Source organism: Cardiocondyla obscurior, linkage group LG01 (genome assembly GCF_019399895.1).
Source record: "Cardiocondyla obscurior isolate alpha-2009 linkage group LG01, Cobs3.1, whole genome shotgun sequence".
Classification (NCBI taxonomy): Eukaryota; Metazoa; Arthropoda; class Insecta; order Hymenoptera; family Formicidae; genus Cardiocondyla; species Cardiocondyla obscurior.
This window is the reverse complement of record NC_091864.1, coordinates 9,044,316-9,070,576: the sequence shown is the minus strand read 5'-3', so window position 1 is coordinate 9,070,576 and position 26,261 is coordinate 9,044,316. Positions and strand designations below refer to the sequence as shown.

At 48.2% G+C, this 26,261-nt stretch overlaps 2 protein-coding genes across 2 annotated transcripts in view; both read left to right on the top strand.

Moving 5' to 3' along the window:
* The window catches only part of LOC139105013 (transcription factor 12-like), a 102,554-nt gene that overhangs the window by 62,499 nt on the left and 13,794 nt on the right, over positions 1-26,261 (top strand). Inside the window, 1 exon segment of the mRNA XM_070660846.1 lies at positions 25,981-26,062. Coding sequence (XP_070516947.1) covers positions 25,981-26,062 — 82 coding nt within the window.
* LOC139105065 (uncharacterized) lies at positions 6,793-22,573 on the top strand. Its single transcript, XM_070660958.1, has one exon. It carries the CDS (start codon positions 14,659-14,661, stop codon positions 15,121-15,123), a length of 465 nt encoding a protein of 154 aa, XP_070517059.1. The 5' UTR covers positions 6,793-14,658; the 3' UTR covers positions 15,124-22,573.

The window sequence follows — 26,261 nt, the reverse complement described above, 5'->3', positions numbered from 1 at the left end:
TTGTCATTGTGTCGTTAAAAATACAAAATTTTCGTGATTGACACAATTAAATAAATTGATTTTTGCCCTCTCGTCAAATTTATATAATTAACTCGAGTTAATTTTCTTGACGGGTGCTCGTTTAGAGTGTTTTGCCTCTCGCAAGAAGGCAATTTTTTTTTTTATCTAATCGCAGCGAGTAACGCGCGGGCGTGCGAAAAAGGGGAGTAGAATTCTCGGACCTGCCACTGTTCCGTTTTCAATTAACATCTCCGGGATACGCGGGAAAGATCAGCGAGAGCGGACGGCCACGTCGCTCCGGCGAAAGAAAGCGTGAGGTTGGGCACGCGGGGGGAGGCAGGGGACGGTAATGACGCGTATTTCAATCCCGAGGGCGCCGCGGCCCCTCGGCAGAGGCGGCAGTTTTCGGGGGCGAACCTACCCCCTGCCCGTATCCACGGAGTATACAGTACATCGAGCGTGTAACGTCCCACTGTCAGCCGACCCTACCGACCTCCACACGCGCGCACACGCACGCACACGTACGCGTGACACGTTCGCACGGGAGAACACGCACTCACCCGAGTGGGGGTCTGCCCTATGATTTGTAGCAGCGCTATAATGCCTCTAGCCGGCACCCTCTGCTTCCACCCTCTCTCGTTCCCTTTACTCCTCTTACCCGCCCCCGTGCTCTGTCGTAACGATTCCCACCCTCATCCTCCACGAACACGCTAGTAGAACGGAATATACACGCGCAGCTCTACCCTCCGCCTCTCGCGCGTGTAGCGACATGTAGAAACGGTTGCCGTTTCAAGGGCCGGCTTTCGAAGCCAACACCGAGAGATGTCCCCGGCTTTTCGTCCACGTCCTGAAAGAACTCGCGTATCCGGCCACACTTTTGACCTACATTTCACCGCTCTTTTACTTCTAATTAAAAATATTAATTAATTTTAATTAATTATTATAATCATTAAAATCTTTGTTTTATTGAGCAAACGGCTCTCGGTGTACTTGTTCAATTTAAATTTATGTTAACGTATGTGTCACGAGGTAAAATACAGTTTTACAATAATAATAAAAACCGGCGGTTTACATCGGGCACGATATTCATTAAAATTGCAAAGTGCCGAGCGTTACGGGGATCGCAATTTGGATCGCGGTCGCGATACGCACGAGTCCATCGCTATTCGAGCGGGCTCATTCGGTGACATTATCGCGGACGCTCGTCCGAATGAAGAACGGAACGATGACACGCGACCACGTTGCGATTTAATCAACGTGGAAAATTAACTGGTTGCATAATCCAAAACGCATAGCTATTTTCGAGCGCTTGTGCGCCAATGATTGCGCGGCGATTCGTCCAGATTTGACGGTGATATAACGTGCGAGAATTCGCCAGTCGATTAGGTTATTATCTTAGCCGAATGACGAATTCATGGTCCTTCTCTCTCCCTCCCTCTTTCTCTCTCTGCCGGCTCGGTATTTAAATTTCCCGATCCGATGATTTAATCGAGCCGCGCGCCAACGGTAATTATTCCGCCGATGAATTTAATCGGCCCGCCTATCTCGCCGCTGCGTAATTAATAATGGAAAAACGTGTCTCGCTCTACGCGCGACTCTCGCGCATAAAATTTGTACAAATCGGGATCGCATATGCATATTTGAACGTCCGGCGGGAGAAGATTAACGGCGTTCGTTGCGATCGTAATAAAAATTAAAGTCAACGTTGAATAGTTGGGAGGAGGGGGGAGGGAAAGATCTTTTCCGCGAGATTTATTTTTAACCGCGCCCGGGGATTGCATGGCCGGGAAATGAAGGCGAAGCGCGGACGATACCTGATTCGTAAAACCCTGCGGATGCTGGGGAGAGGGCGTTGCGGGATTGTAAATGTAACGCGCGAGCCGGAGGAATTCGAGGTCTTCGACAGTTTGATCCGCACGACAAACGCACGGCAAGGCGAGGTTCCCCGTTTATTGGTACACCCGACATACGGAGCCGTAAAACTCCCGAAGATCAACAAGGAGACGAATTTATGGCAGTTTCGTAGCGCGCGACTACCGCGAAGAGGAGAGAAGGGAAAGGAGGGCGAGAGTGTGAGGTTGCTCGTAGAATGTTCGTGGAAGAAGTTTTAGCCATGTTGAAGGAGGCCAAAGTCGTCGCCTATCGGGTGGCTCAGGCTCCCGAGGCAAGAATAAAATCATTGGGTTTAATAGAAATTGATTACAATGTAAATTGGAGCTGATGCAAGGAGACAGTGAAAAAGTTTTATTAAGGCTGGCCCACATAAATCACATTGCGGGCCTTTTACGACGACCACCGACTGGAAAATTGTCATAAGTAGCTTCGTGATGATCATTACGATTTACATAGACCAACCTTTAATTGAATTATGACAGCGGTTTTTTTTTTTTTTTACCTAATATAATTTCGTAATTGTTCGAATGATCGAATTCATATCTCGAATTATCTATTATAGAACGGAAATTATTTTTAACGGAAATTTTCGCGATATATTTGTTCGGCATGAATAGTGCGGAAATCAGGTTAGGGCGAAGCGCCCTTCAGAGGGAAGTACAGAGCAAGGGAGACGGGCGAGGGTAGGTTAAATCGCGAAATGAAGATGGCCTTACTGTTGTTAAGCGAACAGCGAAACGAAAGAACGATGGTTACCGTGGGTAAAAAAGAGATGAATGATACGGTGATACAGTTACGGGACGAGGACGGTTGTAATTCTAGTCAGTGTCTCTCAGTTTGCAATAAATCTTCTTATATTGTTGATCGTCTTCCCGAGGATATCTCGCGCGATATTTTATTTGTTTTATCTACGATAATTATTTTATTTACAATTACCTTTTTCTCTCGGATTAAAGGTAAAAATTATTTTTATACTATAAAGAATGCGCAAGTATTAATTTAATTTTGCGACATGTTTTCTTTGCAATTCGCTGGATTTAACATGATTTCGACGTGACTTGGATATATTATAATTTAAATCATCTCGATATCTTCGAAGAAGGGACATTTTATCAATTTTCAAAAGTATGGAAGATGCATTGAGTGTCGCTAAATATCGTGGCGGGCTTCTGGATTTAAAGGGATTCTCCCGATCTACCGCCTCCTCTTCTTTCTCTTCTTTTTCCGCTTCCTCCTCTTCTCGACGAATAGCTACGTACTTTACCAACCCACCGACCGAGCGAGCCGAGTTATTAAATTTTTAATGTGTCTAAGTTGGTACAGTCTCCCTCCACGCTCCCTTTTCACCCTCGTTTCTCTCTCCAGCGGCTCGACCGGGCAATTCAACCCCCGCCGGCTGAGCGAGTACGAGCATCGGAGGGTCACGGAAGGTAGAATAAAACGGGGAAACAACGAAGGGCGGGCGCGAAAGGGAAGTCGAGAGAAGAGAGATCTGTGTGTTGTCTGTCGCAATAAATTTATGAATTGTTCCAAATTACACGGAGGTTCTTGGCCAATCGAGTTTACGCATGCCACTGTTGGGGGTAAATTTCCCTCTTTTTTTTTTTCTTTTCTCTTCAGAATTTATCGATATCGTCTAAATTAACAGCCGTATTGAAACGCGCATCGGCATTGTATCGGCCGCGAGCAATGCGGAGCGCGAGGGTGTCTTGCAACGCATTGCGTCTCGTTCTAGATCGGCGGGTTGAGCTGGAATTTTTCTTTGAAAAACAATAAGGATATGTTACTATCATATTAAACTTGTCCGTAACTGGATAGACGCGAGATATCCATCTGATGACGGTGCGTTCACATTAAACACTTGACGTCGGTGTCAAGTGACGGCTGTCAAGGTTTGTTTGCGTGTCATCGTCTACATAGAAACTCGCGGGACGCTTTGCCGCCAAGAGCCGCGCGATCACCTGGATGATAAATCGATAGGAACGCGCGTGCCCCGGCGCGTTGAATAATAGCTTCCGGATGTTTTGGAAATTCTAATCGTCGCCGCGACGTTAAATTATTCGACGGTACGGTGGGGCCGGGTGTTCGATTATTTAAAGATTATCGGTCTTACCGGTAAATTGACGCAAAGCTATTTCTCGACGCTACGCTTGTCAATTTTTGTAATTGGCGTCATGATAATACCTCTTCATTTAAACTGTAAGCTAAATGTTCGATTTGTCAGGGACAAATTAAATTAACTACCCGTTTTACAGATACGAAAGTTTCGGTGCGAATAACGACAAGTATATGAGGTCACGTCTAAAATAGATACCCCCGCGAATTACGTTGTTATCTCTCGCTCTCATACTCGAGCTTCTCGAAGCCTCATCCGATCTCATGATAACGAAAAAGCGTGCGATAGAGCTGAGCGACGGACGCGAAGTTGACTGACGTCAGCCCGTCAGCAAGAGAGTCGTATATCTGCGGATGAAATACTTCGCGGGAAAGACATCGTCGCAATAAGTTCGCGGAAATCGCTCTGAGATTCGAGGGCTTCGTATGTCCAAGCGGCATGCACCGGCACTTTATTACATCCCTCGCGGGGATGCGTTTTCGTCCGGATTGGCCGCGCTTTTCATCGGGTGTTTCATTACGCGCACGAACCGCGGCACTTAATTCGGGGAAGCGGCGCCGAAATTCACCGGCGAGAAGAGGGACGGGAGAACGGCGGCGACCGCTGTTAAATAACAATTACAGCGACAACGGAGGGAAAGCAGCCGCCGAAATGTTCGTGTAACGTCAACCGGCGGTAATTTAACTGCCGCCTCCATAAACAATCATAGCCGGGGCCATAATTATTATTGTGCAGCGAGCGCGGGCGGCGGGGAACGCGAGCGACCGGAGCACATTGTATGCGCGCCGCCGCTCAGCGACAGTTAAATCGCCATCGTTAAATGTCCGGCTTTACGAGTGTCGTTGAATCGACGTTCTGTTCGTTATCGCCGCAAACTGCCCTCCCGTCCACTCTCTTTCTTTCTCTCTCTCTCTCTTTCTCTCCGCCTCCTCCTCTCCCTTTCCTCTGCGCTTCTCTTCCACTCCGCGCCTCCCCTTTTTTCTTCGTTCTTTTTGTTATCGGAGTCAGCCACCAATACTTGTGCGCCACCCGTTGCGTGGGAGACTTCCGGCCGTCGCTCTGAAGTGTCACGTCGCGGAAGTCCGCCGCGAACGCGTCTTAACTTACGATGGACGTCGCGATTCTTCGAAATCCGCCGAGCGGAATTCTTCTCACAAGACGTCGGACGAAAATTGAAAAGGGATCAATAAAATAAATCGTCGCAACGCTGGCGCGCGCGTTACGTTTCAAAAATCTTTCACGCTTTTCGCCAGATCTGTATACGTGTGCTTACAAAACGGCGCGACACTAAAATATACAGAGGTGCGCTCGAAGCGCATCAGCCTTGCGGAATTTGCACGATGAAAACGGCCGATGTCGCGCCCGGGAAAGACTGAGTTTCCATTTCGACGGGCCCGAAGACCCCCCGCAAGAACGATGTTATTTTCTGTCCGCCGCTTTCGGCGCGCGACATTGATCGTTCCCGTTCCGGGGCGATGTAAAAAACCGCCCTTCACGGCTTCGTCCAAGTTCGGATGTCGCGACGATTTTGCCTCTTGGCAGAAGTCGCTCGCCGTGTACCTAATGAATCTTTCAAAGTGCGAGAGGTGCTCGCAGCTCTTTTCCCTCGCGAGCACCATAAAGGGTCTCGGTGCGAGGAGACAAAAATGGCTTGCCGCCGTTGCCCTCCTTCGGAAAAAGACTCGCCGAGACGTCACGCGCGGCGGAGCTGAGGCTCGCTTACGGCGATCGATGTCTAAACGACGTCACCGTTACACCAACTCTTGTAAAATAATTTAGATTAGACGGGGGAGAACCGCTCGAAAAAAATCAATACTCGTAACTTATTAATTTATGAATTAATAGCGATCGTTTGGAATCTTTTCTTTATTTTTTTTTACTGCGAGGCTAGTAATCGTTTCGTTTCACCGGATGAATTAGTTCTTAAGAGATGTCAAATAACGATAAAGGGATGCTCCTTTGAAAAAGTTTTTATTCAGAACCACTGTGACGTGTGATCGAGTCACGTAGCCTTGGCGAAAGAAGGGCAATGCATTTTATTTCCTCCGTCTTTGTTAGTTCGCGAAGAAGTCCTCCGATGGTCCCCGCAGCGAAGTTTATTCTCCGAGGACGCATCAATCGCCGAGCGATCTTCGCGTAAATGGCTCCGCACCGTCGCTTTCGACCGTCAGATGCGACGTAGATGGACAATTGACACTTTTCGTGGACAATTAGTTTCCGCGACCGCGGCTCCAATCTCTTGTCTATCGATTCTTATCATCATATTTTAACTACTCCATTTATATTAAACGTAGAAAATTAAGTAAACATAAAGAATAGGTATATCTTCTCGAACGATGGATAACGATTTTTCTTTAAATAAAACGATGACGTTAATAATTAAGCTTTAGATTAAAGTTTATGACTTTTTTTTATCGCTGACTTAATTTCTTCTCTTTTTTTTGTTTTAGGTAAGTGTGATATCGAGCAATAAGGGCCACGAGGGGTACATCCGTGCGAGAATCGTGAACGGCAACTGCACGCACGTGAGTCGTCCGCTTGGTTCCGGGCGCACGTGGGTAGTCGCGCGATCGCAGGCCTCTGGCTTGCTTAATTCATTCAACTTTCTAGCAGCGTGCCTACTCCAGCGCGGCGCTCGTCGTCGTCGTTTTCCACGCGGGCGCGGAAATATTTGTCATTCGCGTTTATACCGCTTCTTTATACAGCTGTTATGCACGGCCATTTCACGTGTTTACCTCGCCGGCCCGTTAATCTTCGACCGCGCCTCACGGAACGATCTGTAAATCTCGCCGGGGAAAATCTTAAGATTCCTCGGCGTCGTCGAGAAAGTCGCGATGTTTTACGGGCCCCTTTCCTCCCCCTCTCTGTATTTACGACGCGGTATCGTATGTAATGCCTATGGATTTCATACGTAATGCGCTATGTGACGCAATAAGCGACTTTTAATGTCGATCGGGACGGATGCCACGAGCCCCCGCCACGTCTCTCTCGTGATCTTTCGTTACGACGTAACTTTAATTTCATATTTTCCCCTAATTTTCTTATTACTAATTATAAGCAGCGGAGGCTATTAATCTTGCCTGCGAAAGCGGTACGTCTCGCTTTCCTTTTGCGCGACCGAATTAATTTCCGGGTCGGCAAGCGCACCGAAATCGATAATCTTGAACAGCGCGGTCGGAGGACGCAAATCGGTTGAATATCTAAGCGCTGTAACGGGGGCGAGAGTGCTTATCCGCATTGTAAATCCTTTTGTTTCTGTCACGCGTTGTTTGCGGCGGACAGGATCGTAGAACGATGAGATCAATGTCGACGAAATTCGCACGGGCCGTCGAGCCGCGTGGCGGTGACACTGTTTTTTTTTCTGCGGTCTGAAACTATTTGACTCTCGAATAGATCGGAGGAGGATTAACAGCCAGAACGGGAAAGTGGTGCTGTCAATCAACGGCTCTTCGGCGCAATCTTGCTCGTACCGAACGATCCAAAATCTCGATCCCCAACGGGCCGGGAATAATTAGACCGCCTCCCATGTCCGAGATAAACATCCTATTTTAATGCGCAAATAATAGATTGCGCGTTTCATTAGGCAAAATAACGATTGCTGAAAATTAATAATTAATGATTGCAAAGGGCGCCCGTTATCGCCCCGCCGTTGTTCTCTTCGATAAATGCGGCGAGCTGTTTCGCGCGGGGTACGTCAAACGCAATGCTCAACGCGCGTGAAATTTGCGGTAAATAACATGTTTATTTTATGCAACTGGTGAACAGCGAATTATTTGTTGCGCGCGTTGTGTCAAGACGTGTGGCAAATAGGCGGGGGTGCCTTGATTTTAATCGCGCATTTATGCAAAATCGGGGAAATAGTCGACGGCGGAATCTCGGTCGAGGTATTTGGATAAAGCGAATGGTTATACTAACAGCTTGACTGCAGGTATATAATACGTCCTCGAGAGAACCGCTTCCACCGGGGGAGAATCTCGTTTTCTCATCGCCCTTTTTATTCTTCCGTTGTCCCTCGTTTCTGTCGGCATGCGAAAGTGACGTAGGCTGCGTTTTGTCTCTTCGGTGATTAACCCATCGTCCGTCGGCAGTAGCAATCAATCGCAAATGTTTAGCCTAACGCGTATCTACGAAAAGTACACGTTACCGCGTAAATGCGCCGTAAGACCGCACGAAGTGGCCGATACGAGTCAAGTTTTCTCGAATCCCGCTTTGTTCCGTGAACTTAGCTATCAGTTTTTCTCTCCTACCTTACGTCTTCTCTCTCTCTCTCTCTCTCTCTCTCTCTCTCTCTCTCTCTCTCTCTCTCTCTCTCTCTCTCTCTCTCTCTCTCACTCACTCACTCACTCACTCACTCACTCACTCACTCACTATATCTCGCTCTCTGGTTACTCGCTCTTCGGTTCTTCCTCTTCGTTTGTCTCCTCCGAGCACGCAGTCGTTGGCGACAGGCTGTCTGGCTGGTTCTCGGGAGTCCTTCTCGGTATTATCATACTAGATACAAAAATCGCAGACAACCCCGGACGCCGCACCGTCGCGATGCATTATGTCGGGAAGGAATGTCCAGTGCGCGGTATCTCTCGACCGTCGTCTCGTCCTACTCGTTTGCGCGATCTTAGCTATCAATTTCCTGCTTTTCTCGTTCTCTTGTGCTCTCTTTCTCTCTCTCCCTCTTTTTCTTTCTTACCTCCCTCACTTTTTTCTCTTTCTCTCTTTCGAGCAGATTGCATTACGCTGTGTCGGCGGCAAGCAGTCTGGCCGGTCCACTCTTCAGTGGCTAGCTGCGCCTCTCTCTTTCTCTAGCTGCGCTTCTCCTTTCCCTCCACTCTATACCTTTTCTAGCCGTTCATTCTTCTCTCGCGCACCTTCACCGTCGCTACCCACGGACACGTTTCGTACCTGTCCCCCCGCGCGTGTGCGATACCTGCCTCGCGTGCGTGTGCGGTACGTTCCTCGGCACCGACCGTCTCCTTCGCCAGTCCTTTAAAACCGGTACAGTATCGATAGAAAATATAAATATCACCCGCGAACACGCCCTTTCGCCGTCTAATCGTTTTTCTCCCCTCTCCCTGCCTCCCTCCCCTTTTTTTTCGCGAACGGCCCAGATCGCGCCCGCGATTAAACTGCGAATTCCTCTTAGAGCAGAGTTTTATTAGAAACGAACAGGGAAGTGAAACCTCGGTATTTCACCCCTCGGTACTTTTTTATTTTCCCGCGTAAACCGCGTTACCAAACGCCGCGCAAAATTGTTAAGTAATTGCTTTTTGTCGGGCGATTTTACCTGGCGCGATTCACCGGTCGCGAGACCGCGGAAGAAAAAGAAACAACGGGGCACACGTTTCGTAATGCGATCTCCGTATGCCCGATCGTTTCGTGCCGTACAGTCCGGCTCGTTAAAAGTGAACGTTCCCGTTTCGCCTGTTTTCAACGGAGGTTGTATACGCGACTCGATGACGATGAGAGCGACAACGACGACGACGTCGACGGCTATTATTATATGTTACGTTCCGTTTATATGTTACGCGCGGCTAGATTGAAATCGGTACGAAGAAGAAACCGAGCCGAACTGGTTGCACATGAATGGGACCGTAATCATGCGGGGACGACGAGCCGCATACGCTTAGAGGGTCTTTGAACCACCGGCAGGAGAAGAAAGAGTGCAAACGCTCTTTTTTTTTTTTTTTTTTTTTTTTTTTTTTAATCTCTTTTCGCTAGCAATATAAATTCACGCTCGTTTCGAGCAAATCGAGATTCTATCCGATCGTAAATGTCGGCCGATCTCGCGGCGTTCTGGCGCTAATTTCACGCGATCCGCAATCTCAAGTTCCGACGCATTCAGTGAATTACGCCGATTACGACCGAAAGTACGCGAGATGAAATCGCCTCGCGAGCTCATTTGCGGAAGAGAAGAAAAAAAAAGATCATCGATTTACGATTTTCAGATATAATCGTTAATTTAATCTTCTCGACCGTAGACACGCATTTTCTCTCGTAGGATTTCTCCACGATATTGCTGTCTGTATAAAATAGTCTGTACAATGTTAAATATGCGCCGGATTACACTCCTCAATCATTTTATTTTTCAAATTAGCGGCGTGCGAGTAAATACGTCTCTCTAAGAATGAAAATGTATAAGAATAACCGGTATTTCCTCGTAATATTTTATCTTGATTTTATTGAAGATCGCGCGAGTCGATTTCGACTTTTTTATTATTATAACTTGCGGTGAGTAAAAGATAAAAAAAAAAAGAAAAGAAAAAAAATGGTTGAACCTGTCGGTGACGTGGTTGAATTATTATACGTCGTCGCAACTCGATTCGAAAGGACGTCGTCGCGGGCATCGAGATATCTAGGTGAAGGTGTGCGATTAGGCACTTCGCGAACCGCGGCGGTGGTATAACGTTTACCAGTTTCGTTGAGCAACCGGTAAGACTGCGCATTGATCGACGCGAGAACTGCATCGGTTGCTTTCGCTCGCCTCGTTGCTCGATTTGCTACCGCACTTTGCTACGCGATCCGATCCGGATCGATGGTGAACCCACCTACTCGTTACCTGCATGCGCGTTACCGCATTGATCGCACGATTAGGTATGTCCATTACACGGATAGAGGAAAATGTAACAGGAATACGCGGCGCGATATATCCCATTATGTCATTGAACTGCAAAACGCAACGTTTAATTAATTCCGCGGCTTGGATTTCGCGTATATCCCGCGCGATCATCCAGTGATACGAACGCAGGCTACTCCGGCCGCGGCGCGGATTAAAAATCTTTACGTCCGCTTCGGCGGATTTACGGGCTCGATTTCCTTCCATTGTTCTTTTTCTTTTTCCGACGATTACCGTAGCGGCTCGTCCCGAGAACTCGCGCGGGAAGAAGTATATCGCGACGCGACGGTTGTCGCGGTGCCACAATTGGCCGTTGTTACAGTCGACCTCAGACTTGTCCGTAACGTTCACCTTGACTTAAATCGCGCTGGAGGTGATTTCGTCGGTCGCCATCGCCACACTCGCGGTGTCCGCAGCCTGCTCGAGCGCGGACTTGTAACCGTCGAGCCTCCGCCGTGGGCTACCCTACCTGTTGCACGTTGGACCAGGCTGGTTTTTCCTCGGGTTTACCTTCCCGTTTCCACTTCGTGTCGTTGAGAAGCTCAGCTGCCACGGTGATCGGCACGTCGTGTCTGAAACCACGGAAGTTGTGAACGTCCGTTGAAACCGCACGACCACGTTATCAAAAAATATTGTAAATTAGAGGAAACTGACTTTCTTAATCAAATGCGATTCGTGACCGTCTAAAAATAAAATTACGGGTCACTTGTGTGGTTTAAAAAAAAATTTTTTTTTTTATTACCGAGCTGGCTTTTCAGAGAAACTTAATAGAAACAGTAGAAATAACGTGCATCTTTGTTCGCGTCCAGTCGCAACGGGCAGATTAAAATTAATAATTGAAACCAGCGTGGATGCGGTCGTTCCGCGAAACTTCAATTGCGTCTAAAGCGATCCCCTTTGTTTTCTTTCCGAGTGGCGAATTATTTATGAAAAATCGACCTTGATCTCTTCTTTCTGAGCGATTCTCTCGGGCACTTTGAGCATTCTCGCACGCACGAAAGAGCGAGTCAAAGATCCGCTGGACCTTGACGGCGCGGTTGATTCCGCTCGCGGGCAACCGATTCCGTGAGCCGCGGAAGTCGGAACAAAGGAATCGATTCACCCAGTGGCGGCCACCTAATCCTCACAAAGCGCTTCACGTCGCCACGAAGTCGAAGTTTACTTTTCGTGCTCAAACATAACTCGGGGGCTTTCGGAAGCGCGTTTACGCGACGGCGGACGTGGCTGCGGGAGGGCGAGGCGTAGGGACGAAAAGCTAGGACGAGGAAGGCGGGCATGGCGGGCAGGGGAGGGTTAAACACACATAATCCACCGTTTTCCGCTGTAACTCGTAACTCCCGCTCGTATTTTCTGTCGTTTCTCTCCCCGGCTCACCTCCTCTTTCCACCTTCCCTTGCCGAACTGCTCCATTCGGCCTCTTCTACCGAAATCCCTCCGCGGATAAACTATTTCTGTATTCTCGCGACGTGGTGCCCGATGAGAGACCGAGAGAAAAAGAAAGAAAGAGAGAGAGAGAGAAGGATACAGCGACGTAATGCAGCGAGCTGTAACTTGAAAACTTTGAGAGAATCAAGCGTTATCGTGACTTGATGGACAGTACGGACTCTCTCTTTCTCTCTCTCTCTCTCTTTTTTTTTTTTTTTTACGAGCTAGTGATTAATCTTGAAACAAAAAAGCTTTTATCTCTTCAATAGAATTTACTTACACGAGCAGTCTTTTCTAAACTTTATTATTTTATTTATCTTCAATTTTGAAATCAGATTTTATATTTTTCCGAGTCGACATTTTTCTGGATTGACGATAATGGATTTCATTCTTCAACGTTTACTTACAACATTACAATTTTGTTTTTTTTTTTTCTGTGGCAAACAATTAAATATTAAGCGTTACGCAAATTCTGACAAGTCGTGCCGACCGCAAGAAATGCTAAATTGATAATATCGCGTTACGGACGATGACTTGGAAATAACGATGCCGCGCCGAGGTATTTGACCCCTTGTAAAGAAAAATAAAATACGAAACACAAAGTAATAGGCGATTAAGATATCGCGCCGATCCACGATTAATGATCCGGCGTGAAACGAGGGGCAGATAGGCACCGCTGTAAACAACGTTCGCCCCCTCGAATCAATATCCGATTCGGGTTACACTTTTTCATGATCTACATTATTATCGAATGAGCGTTGCGCTATTAAACACTATCTGCGATATTGTACAAGCTTTCGCGGCTCGGCTGCGCCAGCGAAGCACGAATGCCGTCCCGAGTTCAATTATGTCGGGAATCGATAAAGGGAAACGATAGGAAGCGCGGCGCAAGTTTCCGTAATTTCGTCAATATCGGAGAGAGACTGCAATAATTTATATTCAGAGTACAAAAATGCACTATTGAACGTCAGTCATTTTAATTCGCGACGAATCGCAGTCGTGACCCTCGGCGCCTTCCGGTCCCAGCATCCCGGTCTTAATTCCCACGATTTTTTTCACGCGCAGACGTTACCCGACTCTCACGCGGAGTGCAACGCTTGCATTTTGTTCGCGGCGGAGCGCATACGCGCGAAAGACTGCGAACGTCTCTCGTGGGGTCGAGCCGCGAGAAAAAGTAAGAGAGAGAGAAAAACAGAGGAAGAGAGACAGAGGCGTGCATACATGGAGCGAGAGTGCATCGATGCACGTACACGCGTAAGGCATTTCTACGTACGTATCCGCAAAGGGGGAGTAAGCACACTTGCTCTGTGTATCACGCGGTGGAGGGGTGCACTGGACCCCAGCCTCCTTCGTGCGGTGTGTAGCCTACGAGTCGGGTAACGCAAAACCAGTCGTCTCTCCACTGGCTAACCAGCTGGCCGTTGGCTTTTCTAATCCTTTCTCTCTTTCTCTTTCTCGTTCTCTTTCCCGCACAATTGTTATCGCCGGTGGGACGTTTCACATGCGGAGTGCGCGCCACACGAAAATCTCGCGTTTGAGATCGCCGATGAGCGCGGAAGATCCCGTCGTGCGCGGGAACGTTGAAAATTGTGCGTAGCGTTGCGTGATGCAATTACACATTCGCGTCAGTGCGTAATTCGGTCGGTCCGCGAAAAAGATCGGAGGGTCGGGAAGGGAAGAAAGAAAACCCGGAGCGCGTGTGAGACACGGTCGATATGCTTTGCAGAAATAGCGCCGCCTCCTCTTGGCATCGCGATTCACTGCGTCTAATTGGCACGCTCGTCGCTCGCGTGAAATTTCAGGAGAAGACCTCCTCGATGTTGTGGTGAATAAGTGCGATTTGTTTCACAAATATAGCTCGTTATCGGCGCCCGTCGCACAGCCGAACGTGCCAGGGCGACGATTTCGCCGACGGTCAACGATGAATTTGGTCGATACGAGAAGTCAAAGACGATTCTCTCGTCGCGGGACTCGAACGTATATCGCTTCGCGCGACTTTCACCAGTGATTAACGATTATAACGGGCAAAGAGTATAACAAAACGTCGCGCCGATTCGTAATAGCCGCCGATCGTTGCGGCAGTCTCTGATTAAGCGTCGCGCGAGCGAGCTCTCGAGTTTCACCAAATGTTAATTCGCCGTCTCGTGTATCAAGTGGCGTGATAAATAGCGGCCGTGTCGCTTCGTGACGCGCGGCGCAAGGCTGTTTCGACGTTACCGCGGTCATACTATTTGGACGGTGACAAAATCCGCGCGTAATCGCCAAACTGCGGAAGAGTATGCCAGCCGGGCGAGAACTCGAATATTGGAAGAGGTTCAAAGAAGACGGTCCGCTACGAAATACATCGCCCTCGACGGCGAATTGCGCCGGTAAATCGCGGATTGGAAAGATTACTCTGCATCAACGCCGCTGGATCTGTGTCAAGGCGGCGAGCGGCGCATGATCGGTGGTGAACTGTCAAACGCGTATCGCCGCAACAGTCACCTGCAATTAATTTCATCTCTTACTTTACTTGGCGCGCCGAGAAATTGCGCCTCGCGGAAAGCATTTCGAGCAGGCGAGGAACGAGTTCGTCCGCTCGGCGTCGGGAGCTCGCGAGGAAACGTTGGTGGCCGAGATGGACAGGAGCTTCAAGAACAACGCGGACTTCAAGATGAATCAGCAGAATTTCAAGCTGAGCGACTTCGGGATTGATGTCAAGCTCGGCCACGAGACGAAGATCGCCGCTCACGGTAATCAGTGTAAGACGCGGCGAGAAGGCGCACAGATCAGCCAGCGGTACGTTCACGTGGAGAACGCCGCGCACGTGCGGCAGATTCCGATGGACCCAGGCCGGCTAGCAGGCGGCACGAATCTGCTGCAGGTCGCGTGCGGCCGCGGTTCTCGCGGCAGTCCGTTGATGACACCCGCCGGCAATCAGCACAGGAACGGCACGTGCCAGCTCGGGCAGTTGCAGAACGTGGACCGATTTCAGACGTCCAGCCCGAGCAACCTGTCCGGAACCGGTCCGATCGCGCAGCTCAGCTCGTCGCCTAGTTATTGGAAACAGTACGGGGGGCAGGAAAGCGGGGTAAATATATAATATAACGAAAGGAGTTTGAAAGGAGTGTACCGTGGGAATGCGAGCTCTCGATTGCCGCTCAAACGTCGAGAACAATGCGACATGCTGGAAGATTTTGCGCCCTGATTACCTCCGATGTTTATTAGAACGAATTGATCTCGCTCTCGCCGGCGCATGAATATTATGCGATCAAATAGCGTTGCCGCGCATCGGCCGCATAGCATCGCAATAGCTAAGGTGCGTTAACCGCTAACGATAAATTCCTATCGATTTCGGCGTTGCCGAAATCGTGTCGGCGAGGGTGTCCAGCGCGCGTCAGAAATTTCACGACTCGTAAATCATCGGGCGAGATGCGGCGTCTCGCCACGAGTACACCTGACGTTCTCGGCTGAAAATCACGCGTTACGTGCTCATTTATTTGCAAACGTTATATTAAAAAACTAAAAAAAATTTTTTTTTTTTTTAAGTTCTAGATTCTTCAATTTTTTATCAATTAATTCTCAAAACATAATTAATTTACTTTTTACGCGTGACTCTTTGAGCTGAATCGAATCTCTTATCGTATTTTAATTTTTTATAACGCAAAGATTTCGCTGTTGAATTTATGGGGGAAAAAAAAATGCGACAACACATGACTTCTTGATAATCGCGAGGGAAAGCGAAACGTCACTCGATCCCGATAACGATCGCTGCGACAGGAAATGTCTCTCGAGGTTCAGCCTCGACCTAGCCTCGAGCATCGTCGCTCTCGTATCTAACGTTCGCCCTTGTCTCCGCGGAGTTGTATTCACAGCGCGTTCCGCTCGCAAAGCTAATTAGTATGTGCCGGCGCGTCGCGTATTAGGCGGTGGTCACGGTTGCATACGAAAGACACACACGAAGGGGAAACGTCGCGTCCATCGTTACCACCTGTGAAAGAATATCACCACGGAATTCCGAGAATCTCCCATCCCCCGCTCCCTTGTCGATATCCGCTTGCTATTTACAATTTCGCTTAAATTTGCGCAATTTTTTTTTCACTGTTTTTAACCGGTGTCATTCCGGCAGGAATAATCTTATTAGGCGCGTTAGCAAAGTTTTTAGTTCGGGCGGAAAAAATTTCGGGCGAATCGGGGGAACCGGCTGGCGTTGATGAATCAGATTATCTCGAGCTGTCGATAGCCGTGGTCGATACGTAATTGAAAATTCTTTTTCGACAGAGAAGCGACGGTATCGTGGTCGAGCATCCGGTTAATTTACTGTAAGCGGATACAGCCCGTTATCGCGATTCAATCATAACTCATCCGGCGTATGTATCTTGTCTCTCTCTCAATTAATGAGAATTAATTGATTACCGCGGCCATTAATGCTAGCAGGTGCATTCTACTACCACGCTCGCGAATAAATAGGAGCGTCCCTCTCTCTTCGCACCCGAAGAGGCACTTCGATACATGTCGTCGTCGGAACAATTATATTAATTAGATCGCAAGATCGTTAGAGCCGGCGATACTTTCGCGTGCTTCGTACATACATTCGCCTTATCTAATGTCGACGTTAAGATTTATGATTGCCGTCGAACGGCGTTTGAATAATTATGCCTCGGAAAATCGAAAGAAGCTAAACGCTCGGCAGGTTCGAGATCCTTCAAAGAGGAAGTTTCCGCGCTAAGTAAAGGAATTGTTTAATTACGGTAAAAGGTAATTATGCAAACTATAAGCAAATCAGTATGCGACATAATGATTGTAAAACTGAACGAAGCGTCGTGTTATCTCTCTCCGTAGGGTTTCGTGGTTTCTCAATTTTTTCTTCCCTTTCCTTGAATTTTCGACAATCGACGTAAAAATCATGAGATTGTCAGTTTTCTTTGTAAAGAAGATCGATGACATTCCTGCCGTATCCTTTTTTTACGACGGCAAGCATTTCAATAACTCTAGATTGCAAGTCCTTTCTCCCACACGGCCTGTTTGCAATACTAATTGAAGCCATTAGCGGTGGAAACGAAAATAAAACTAGAAGGGTGAGGCGCGAGAGGGCAAACGTAACTGCGAAGTTCGTAGTGAAGTTAAATATCCGCATAATTCCGAATGTCGACGCGTTTTGTAAGAAGGTACGAAGGATTCGACTTGAAGGACGACGCTAGCAGCCTCTCAAGACTGGTTTCCGCAGTTAACGTCGGGCTTTTGTAGATTTCCGTCTCGATAACTGTAATCGTAAAGCGAGCCATTACGGTAATCTTGGCCTCGTTCGCGCGGATTTGCTTCCCGCTGTCGCTTAGTGTTCCGACGAGCTTTGACTCCCTTCTAAATTTTACCGCGCGAGAATTAACGACGACCTCAGCTAATTTTTTTCCTCCCTCCGTCTCGCGCATTGAACCTTTACCTCTGAAAATTTTTAAGCCACCGTCAAACTCTTCGATTGTTTAACAGACCGAGTGGAAAGAAGACCCCCGGCAACCTTGAAAAATAATGCCACGTTGGACCAAACATGGAAAGGCATTCCGTCGTTTAATTAACATGCCGAAGGAGCAATTGTAATTACGAAATGCTTCCAGCGAGCCGCCGGTCACTGAAAAGCATTAATTATCACATAACTAGGTTGTACATTCCATTTTTTTTTTTATTTATCGCTTTTCTTTTACCTAGGAGTAATACAAAGTTGCACTGCAAGCTCACATTCTCTCTGCTTGTTTGGCATTGCGTGCGGGAAAATTGGAGCTGCGACTTCTGATATCTACGACTTCAAGTACGAAGTCGTGTTTGAAACGGGTCGGGGCAGCGTAATAGGGCATATAATAGCGCGTCCGGCGGGTATTTAACGCGCGCATAACAATGCAGTAATGACATGATCGTACGCGGTTCTGCTTTAGGCTTGACATAACCGCGTTACTCGCGGTCGGGTGGAGGAATGCGGCGCGCCGATTTCGTTGCGATTTGCAGCGTCCGAGCAACATCTCTGTTGAACGGCCGCGCGGATATAAGCGATTGCTCGGTATTCTCTACACGGCCACGCGGGTGAGAGGAGGGACTCTTCGTTCCTGTCGACGTATCCTATCGACCGACGGAACTGCGTGCCGCTTGTAATTCTGCGCGACGTCGTCTTTTATGCGAAGACTTAAATCACATTCTCGAGAAGTGACTCGATCTCACTCTCTCCCCCCCTCGTTCTCGCAGAGTCCTTCTCTCTCTTGGTGCTCGTTGCATCGACACGCACGCGTCCGATGTACGTTCTCCATCGGGTGACCCGGGAGAAGAAGCGAGCGAGAGAAGCCGATTCCGCGGATTTGATCCTTTTGCGGCGGCTGGACTTTACATGGGCTCAAGTCGCATTCTCGTCGGGTGAGTCGACGCAGCAGCCGGGAAAGAAAATCCAGCTCGCCCGTGCTCTCATTGTTCCCCGCGCGTCAACGCGTCCGCATTGACGGCCGACGAGTTCTTCTGGCGCGTCTTTGTATTTCGATTAAATCTAATTAATACGTTGCCGATCGTTTTTGGCGGCGGGCGAAGAGCGCGCGCGTCTCGTCGATGCAGACGCAGACGACGTGTTCGCTCGTTAAAAAATGATCACGTAGCGCGTATCAACCGGCTAATTGTTGATTATGCAGTCGTTTGTCTCGGCTCTTGCTCGGTGTGTACGCGCGTCGACGATACGCCTAATAAATAATGTAAACCGTCGCGGATCTCCGGTCTCTTTCCACCGTGGTGCTGCCACGACGATGGTGGCATCCATACAGAATTACATATGCACACCTGCCCTATGTGTTATAACGTTGTAAACCGACAGCGATCGGGCATGGTAGCGCTTTCGCCTCCAAGCGGGTCGCATCCGTTCCGTGTAAATGGCCCTAAGCCTCTTACGTTAGGTTTCCGCGGGTGGGTACTGCTGATAATTAACAATTAGTGGCCGCCAATTAGAACGGGGGACCGTCCGGCCGCGACTGGTTACGCGTCTGCGATCATCGTCGTCCTATTTCCCGGAGATTTGTGTATCTTCGCGCAAAACCCAAAATCTCGCGTCGCTTGAAATCGTTTTACGAGAACATTCATGCGTGACAGCTCTGTCCCTGTACGTGGAAACTTTAAAATCCTCTCGCTTGTTTAGAATTAATTTTAGAATCTTATCTCCATCAAAATTCCATAAGAAAACGATATCCTCTTTCTTTCCTAGATTACTTCGCTGATCTTTTAGCTCCGTTATTTTTCCAAGATCTCTGCAACCTTCGTTTAAAAAAAAGAAAAAGTCTCGTCGTTCTCATAAATAATTTACCGTCGTATCGTTACCGCGGTAATTTGCGCAGGCGACGGGATCGTTTTTTAATTCACGTTTCTCCTCGATACGTCTCGATTACATTTTCCGTGTTTGCACAATTGGTGCCGACCCGACTCGATGACAACGCACATTGCTCCCTTCCCAGGCCCGCAATTAATGCGAGAAATGACGTTGTATCTAAATGAGGCCGCTTTGTCTCGGAGATATTCGGAACAGCTCAGCGAAAATTACACGCGGCCGCGCGCGTTTAGTCATCCGACGATTATGGCGTGCCGAAGCGTGGCGCATAAAAATATCTTCACCGCAAAAAAACCCATGGACACCGCGGTTCGCCGCGCGGCCAGGGGACGTTAACTTTTAACGTGTTCCGCGAATAAATTTGTCGCAGACGTTTTCGAGTGCGACCTGCTTCGTTGCGAATTTGCGGGACGCTGCCCGGCGAATCTGCGAAATATAAGACGTTACCTTCGCGTCGGACGCGGCAACGGGATTAAGAATGGCGTGGAGAGGTTTATTTCTCGTTGCTAAATCGATTCTTATCGTCTCCCTTCAGCTAGATAAATGTCAAGTCTTTTTAATGCCGCCGACGTAAGCACAACACGCGATCGAGTAACGGATGAAATAACGTCTGCTAAACAAATCTCAAACATTGCCGTGACCGTGCTTCGTCCAAGGTTCTCGGTGCTCTCTCTCACTTGGGTCGTTTCTTCGGCGATTACGATATCTTGATGCTCGCGATGATACGATAAATTGATGCAATTCTGTGAAATTGGAGCCTTTAATAGGTTCTCGCGCGAGGATGATTTGATACATCATTTATCTCTCGACGCTAATTATATGAATTAATATTTTTTTTTTTTTCCTCGGTGTGCAAATCACGGTTAAAGTAAAATAATATTAAGAAAGTATTGAAACAATGTTAATTTTTGAGTTTTATGTAATAGAAAGTAAATAGTAGCATTTGGGAAAAAGAAAATTGTTTTTTACGGGAATAAAAGCTTTGTGTACGGTACGCATTTAGGATGCTTGGGCGTATATCAGATATTTCGAATTTTCCGGCAATAATTTTTCCTTGAAGCGAACAAGAGTGTTCCTCTATTGTCAGCGTGACGTAAACGAAGGTATTGCATAATTCAGCATGTGTCTAATTCAGCTTCGCTTTCGGAGATTATTCAAGGCGTGACGTTCTTCGTAACAAGTGCAAGTGTTTCGCTCGAAAAGAAGACGTTCCAATTCCTGACAGCCGTTTGAAATGGCGCAACCGGAAGTCGTGTCCTGTGTCTCGTACATGCCTATTCCATTTACGGGCGTTTCCTTTACGGCCGCCCGCTTCCTCGCCATGGGAACCTGTCGCGATCTCGTAGCACAAGAGGGAAACCTATAAGAAGCATAAATTTAAAAAAAGAAAAGACATTCATTACCATATCGTGCTAAACAGCTTTTATCGAGCCACCAAGTTCCCACATTTCACTTCGTCGTCTTACCGAGCGCCCCTATGTCGTTGCGAATTAAGATTTTGCATGAGCGCACCCAGCATGCCGGCAACCGCAAGAAGTTGGGGTGGCAACACGAAGTCATTAACCGCGCGAACCGCCGAACAGGATAGGATTTCAAAGTCTTTGTGAATCATTCTTTGAAAACATAACTGAAAACGTCCAAGATAAATTCGCGATTAGTATAGTAAAAAAAATAATTTTTTTTAAATCAATAAAAGAGAAAATATTTTATCTCGTTTCTTCACGCGATTAATACGTGAGATAACTCTGAAATTAGCCTAGGACTCACACAATTAAGCGGTGAATAAAAAATTAAGACGATTATTCAGAATGATTAAATCTTCTTAGTCAGTGGGGGCGTCGATTTGCTTGAGGAGCGCGCACCTCTTATCGTGCGACTGGACAAATTTCGCATTGAATTGTTTAAATTATTCTCTATTGCTGATATCGCCGGCTGCACTTTGCGTGACGCCGGCAATTGTCGTGAGGCTGTTGACTGAAATTATCTCGCCTTCATCTGCGACACACGGGGCTTATTAACTGCGAAGACCGTTGCGCATTTTTCTTTTTTTCCCCCTTTTTCTTTTCCCTTTTTTTTTTTTTTTTTTTTTTTTTTTTTTTTTTTTTCTTTTTTTTACAAACGCTCCGTCATTAACCCATTATACCGACAAAGGGGAAAAAGTAGTATATAGCGTGACGAATAAACGACTGCGTGGTCGATAAGACTTATCAATTTGCCAATTACGCGTGGATTTATTATCGAAAGTGTTCGCTCGGGCGTAAAAAAACAAAATTATTATAAATCCAGTTTCTGCGCACCGAAAATTAGCGACGACGTTGAATCGAATCGAATTCCACGTCGTTCTCGCGATATTTTCTGCGACGAGATCGTCCGACGATAGAAGACATCTTCGAGAATTCCCAAGATCCGACAGCTCGAGGAAAAAAAAAAAAAAGAAATTTATTACTCCATTCGAGCAGGGCACCTGGTTTCGTCCAGTCGCTTCTCGACAGGCGAACGTCTCCCCGTTGTAATTAATAAGGGGATAATCGGCGATCCATTATCTCGTTGATAGTGACCCTCCGCCTCTTACGTTTTCCCCTATTCTCTTCTTCCTTTCTCTCTCCTCTGCGTCTCTTTATCGTCTCGTCTTGATTACCCTTCAGTTCATTTCCGCCCACGTGTACTTAATAACGATCGCATGAAGAAGCGAGCGTGGAAAACAAAAAAAGAATAATCGTTAGTTTCAGCCTTTAATGCATTTGTTCGAATTATTGTGTTTTGTTTCGCGAGGATTATTCTTAATTATTTTATCCCGTTATTTATCTTAATATTTTAGTCTTTTATTTTACAACGTATAACAATTTTTTTTTCTTTACAATTACCGAATATAAATTGAACGGTTTTGAATATCGGCGATGCAGGAGTAAGCAAGTCGGAGCGAATCACGGCTATAGATATAAAATTCCTGGGGTACGTGCGGAGGGATGAATTGACGGCGACGACGCGGTTGATCGAGAACGTGAGGTGGCCATCACGTGCTCAATTTTCCGAAGGTTTCATAACATTCGTATCGCAGGGAGGACGGCGCCGCCCTCCCGTCCTATTTCAGATCCTCGGAGGTTAATTTCCCTGACAGAGACATTTTCGTTCGGTCGGTCCGGTCCGAGGTTTCTCTCGCGTCGCCGTCTTTTCCCGTCTCACCCTCCTGGACCGTGGAAGAGAGGAACGAGGGAGAGAGAGCTAAATCAATGTAGGACATTTATATTGGCTGGAAATCGCTGACTCTCCATGGACCGCCGTGGACATCCCGGCCCGGGGACATATTAAGATTTCTGATCCGCCACGTCGACCGCGGCGACATTTTTATCATTGCGTATTCTTTCCTTTCTTTGTTCGGGGACGGCAGGAAATAAAACGTGAATTATTGTCCACGCGGTGTCTCGCTCGCGCCGTGTCCGCGCGCACGTGGCCCGGCCTTCGGTCTTCCCGGGTCCAGTTAAAGTGGCCGTTACGGTTTTCGGTGAATAATTTAATGGCCCGTTTAGTGATGTCGGCTCGTGAATATCGAACGACGTTCCTCGCGCGTGCACCGCGCTCGGCAAACGTTTTCGACCGTCCGAAATTTCGCCCCGATCGAGAAAATCCGGGCAAATCTTCGCCGATCGAGCGCTAATCTGTATAAATGGAGCGATAGGAGGAGGCCACCCTCCATTAAAATACATTAAATAATTTAAACTTTTCGCCGAGCACAAAAGCGCGGGCTAATCCCATCGTGCGCTATGCAAGGAGTTTGTCAATTTTCGAACGAATTAATTCGTTTATCGCCTACTGCAATCTCTTTTATTGTATTATAAAAATGGTTATAAAAAAATACAGGAGAAAGTGGAACTCGAAAGAGAGAAAAAGAGCGCGATGGGACGTTGATTGTTGTAGAAGTCCAGTGTCTGACCGCGGATGTCAAAGCAATTCATTTAAATTAATGGGACCCAGGATTCGAATGTGCGGGCTTATCAACCGATTAGCACCAGTTTCAACCTCCCTTTCCCGATCAGAGAAACATTCTTATTTGTAAAGCCGTTATCGACCGGTTTCACTGATAAAACTCGATACTTTTATCACTAGTTGCGATTACGCCTCTATCTCCCAGATACTCTCCAGTGCCAGCGTTGCGCGCATTGAAAGCGATTTCATTTGTCACGCGTATGTCAGCGATAGCGTCATCCTTTTCTCTCTCACTCCTTCTCTGTCTCTATTATGTCCTATTTCGTATCGGCGAAGTAAAGAGAGAAAGACGAAGAGCGTATGATTGTTTTTTTGCTGGCCATCGAAACGCGATCGTTCGTGCTCTCGTCCTCGAAGTCGGCTCGTTCGGGGCAGATCCTCTCGGCTGGACGCGTTGCCGAGGAGCGGAAACGCGCGGCTTTGCGAGCCGCTCGCGATGAACTTGGCGGCTTATCGTAGAGGCTCCCATGCGGTAGCTCGGCTCGGAGATATCACCAAGAGGAGATCCCTCCGCTTCTTTTACGGGGTCGCGCGAGCGCCCACGACGATTGGGTCGGCCGTCGCTCCCACCTCGGCCGCGCGCGTTTCTCGATCGACGCTCGACGAAGCGCGAGATATCGCAGCCGACAGTCGCGCGTAGTCGGCCGTCGCGTCGCTTTGTATTGTTTCACGTTGAGCCGAGTCGAGTGTAGTCGCCTGGCCTTCCCTGCTAAATCCGGACCCGCACGTGCCCTCGCGATTATCGATCTACTCTCGCGCGAACGTGTACCTGCAAAGTTCCGACGTCGGCAAAGTTGTACGATTCTTTCATGGCCCGGAGAAGGCGTTAAATTTCGGCCCGGCGCCCCATAGTCCTCGCGTTAGCGGCCGAAGTTTATTCAACCCCCCTTGGCGTCGCGGCACTTTTCGACGTGCCGAATAAAGCGGGGGAGGGACGAGTCGAGCGGAACAGTGGAGAATCGACATCGCGCGCGAAAGTTTTCGGTGCAGGCGGATAAGGCGGCAGCGCCGTGGAATATTTTAACATATATCACGACGAGGAGGGAGAGAGAGAAAGAGAAGACGAGAAATTGGGACGAAGGGGGTTGCAACACCGATAGCTGTCTCGCTCTCGGCTCAGTCCTCTACTTCCTCGTCTTCCTCTCGTTCGCGCGGCAACTCCTCGTCACCGGATCAGCGTGCCTATGTGGTAGTGATATGCCTCTCCGCATGACGTGACCCGTGCGCGAGGACGGAGTCGGTGTATCGTCGAATCAGCGTGCACACGTTCACATCGCCAGCATGTTTGTCTGCCACACGGACTACGGCGGCTATAAAATGGTAAATTTATCCGAAAACGCGGACCACGGCGTCCCTCAGATTGTATCCTTCGCGCCGGAACGGTCGATAGATCCTCTCGTTTCCGTCGCGGGCACTCTCTGCGTATCATCCTTCCACATCGCCCTTTTTCTTCTCGACGAGGCCTGTGTACCTACCTATCTTAAAGCAAGGGAGATAGTCCTCGGTTTAAGGAAGGAACGTAAAAGCGTCGAGAGCTATAAATCTATAACCCGGAGCGTGAACGTTCCGCGTGTAACTCACGATCGTATAATCCCTCTCTGGTCCGCGATCTCTTTCGAAGCGGAAACTTTTCGCCATCCCGGCGTCTGTGAAAGACCAGTAATCGAATTACGTTAACGCCGTACACTTGTTAGGTCGCCTCGGCCTTTATTTAAACGATCGGAGTTTTTATCGCGCGCGAAGACTGCGCGTCTTACGTCACGCGGTCGACGTACAGCTCCGTATTGACGAGCGAGCCTGGCTCCAGCGAGCTCTCCTAATAATTAATTTATTATCTTACCGCCTGGCCTTCGTCGCGTTCTGAAAATTGGAGCGTATATCTACCGAGTGAATCGCTCGGTGCCGCTGATAAGAAGATGCGTGCATACGTCGTATCGTCGAATATGCCAAGTTTTATGCTCGCGTGCTTATTTGTTTGAGGAGCAAAGCCAGCGTCGTGCCGAGCGTTAGAATCGGACCTTCCGCTGGCTATGAAGATTGACGGCGTTAATTGGATCGAGGAGGACGACCTAATCTTGGGTTTTTATTGGTACTCGCGGAGGATAAACGCGCGTATGTGTGCGTCAGGCCGTTTAACGACTTTGCCGTGCCGATTTTCTCTTCTAGAAACTCGCGCGCGCGCTTCTCTCGCGCGTCTTCGCCGCTGAATTAATGACCGCTCCCGGAGCCACGACGTTGGTCGTGTCGTAATAGTTGACTGGGTCTATCGTAAGATCGATGTGGAGACGCGCTACAATACAAAGCGCGGAGCTGTCGCAAGAAGCGGAGATGCAACGTTACCGCCGATGCCTGCCCAATCGGCCCGCGGAGGTTGGCGCTTCGTTCCGATTGCAGCGCAATTTTTCACGTTACACCAGAAATGCCGAAACTACCGACGCCGATGAAAAGCCCCGCAAGCAACGCGCGACGAGAAAATTACACACGCGGCGTTGGTTTCCGCTTCGTTGCGGCGCGTCGATTACCACAGCCGTTCGTTCGAATGGATCGACGAGTCCTCCCCTCTTCCCGCAACCCTTGCGACTTGATAATTGAAAGCTTTATAATAATGAATGTTTGTTCTTTCTGTTGCAGTACGGCTCGGATGAATTCGGACAGGACTCGCCGAGATACACGTCGCCGAAGAATGCCCTTTACGCAGATTCCTATTACATCGGTAAGTTTGAAGACGAGATTTACGTTAATAAAAATAAGAATAATCTTGACACGAACACCCACGCTCACACTTTAGCAACGAAGATAAGGAAAAAAAATTACTGTCGGGTGATTCATGGCGCTTTCGAGATCGCCGGGCGGGCAGACACCGCCGCGTTTAGATAAAGAGCGAAAATAGAGCGCGTAGTAACAGACCCGTT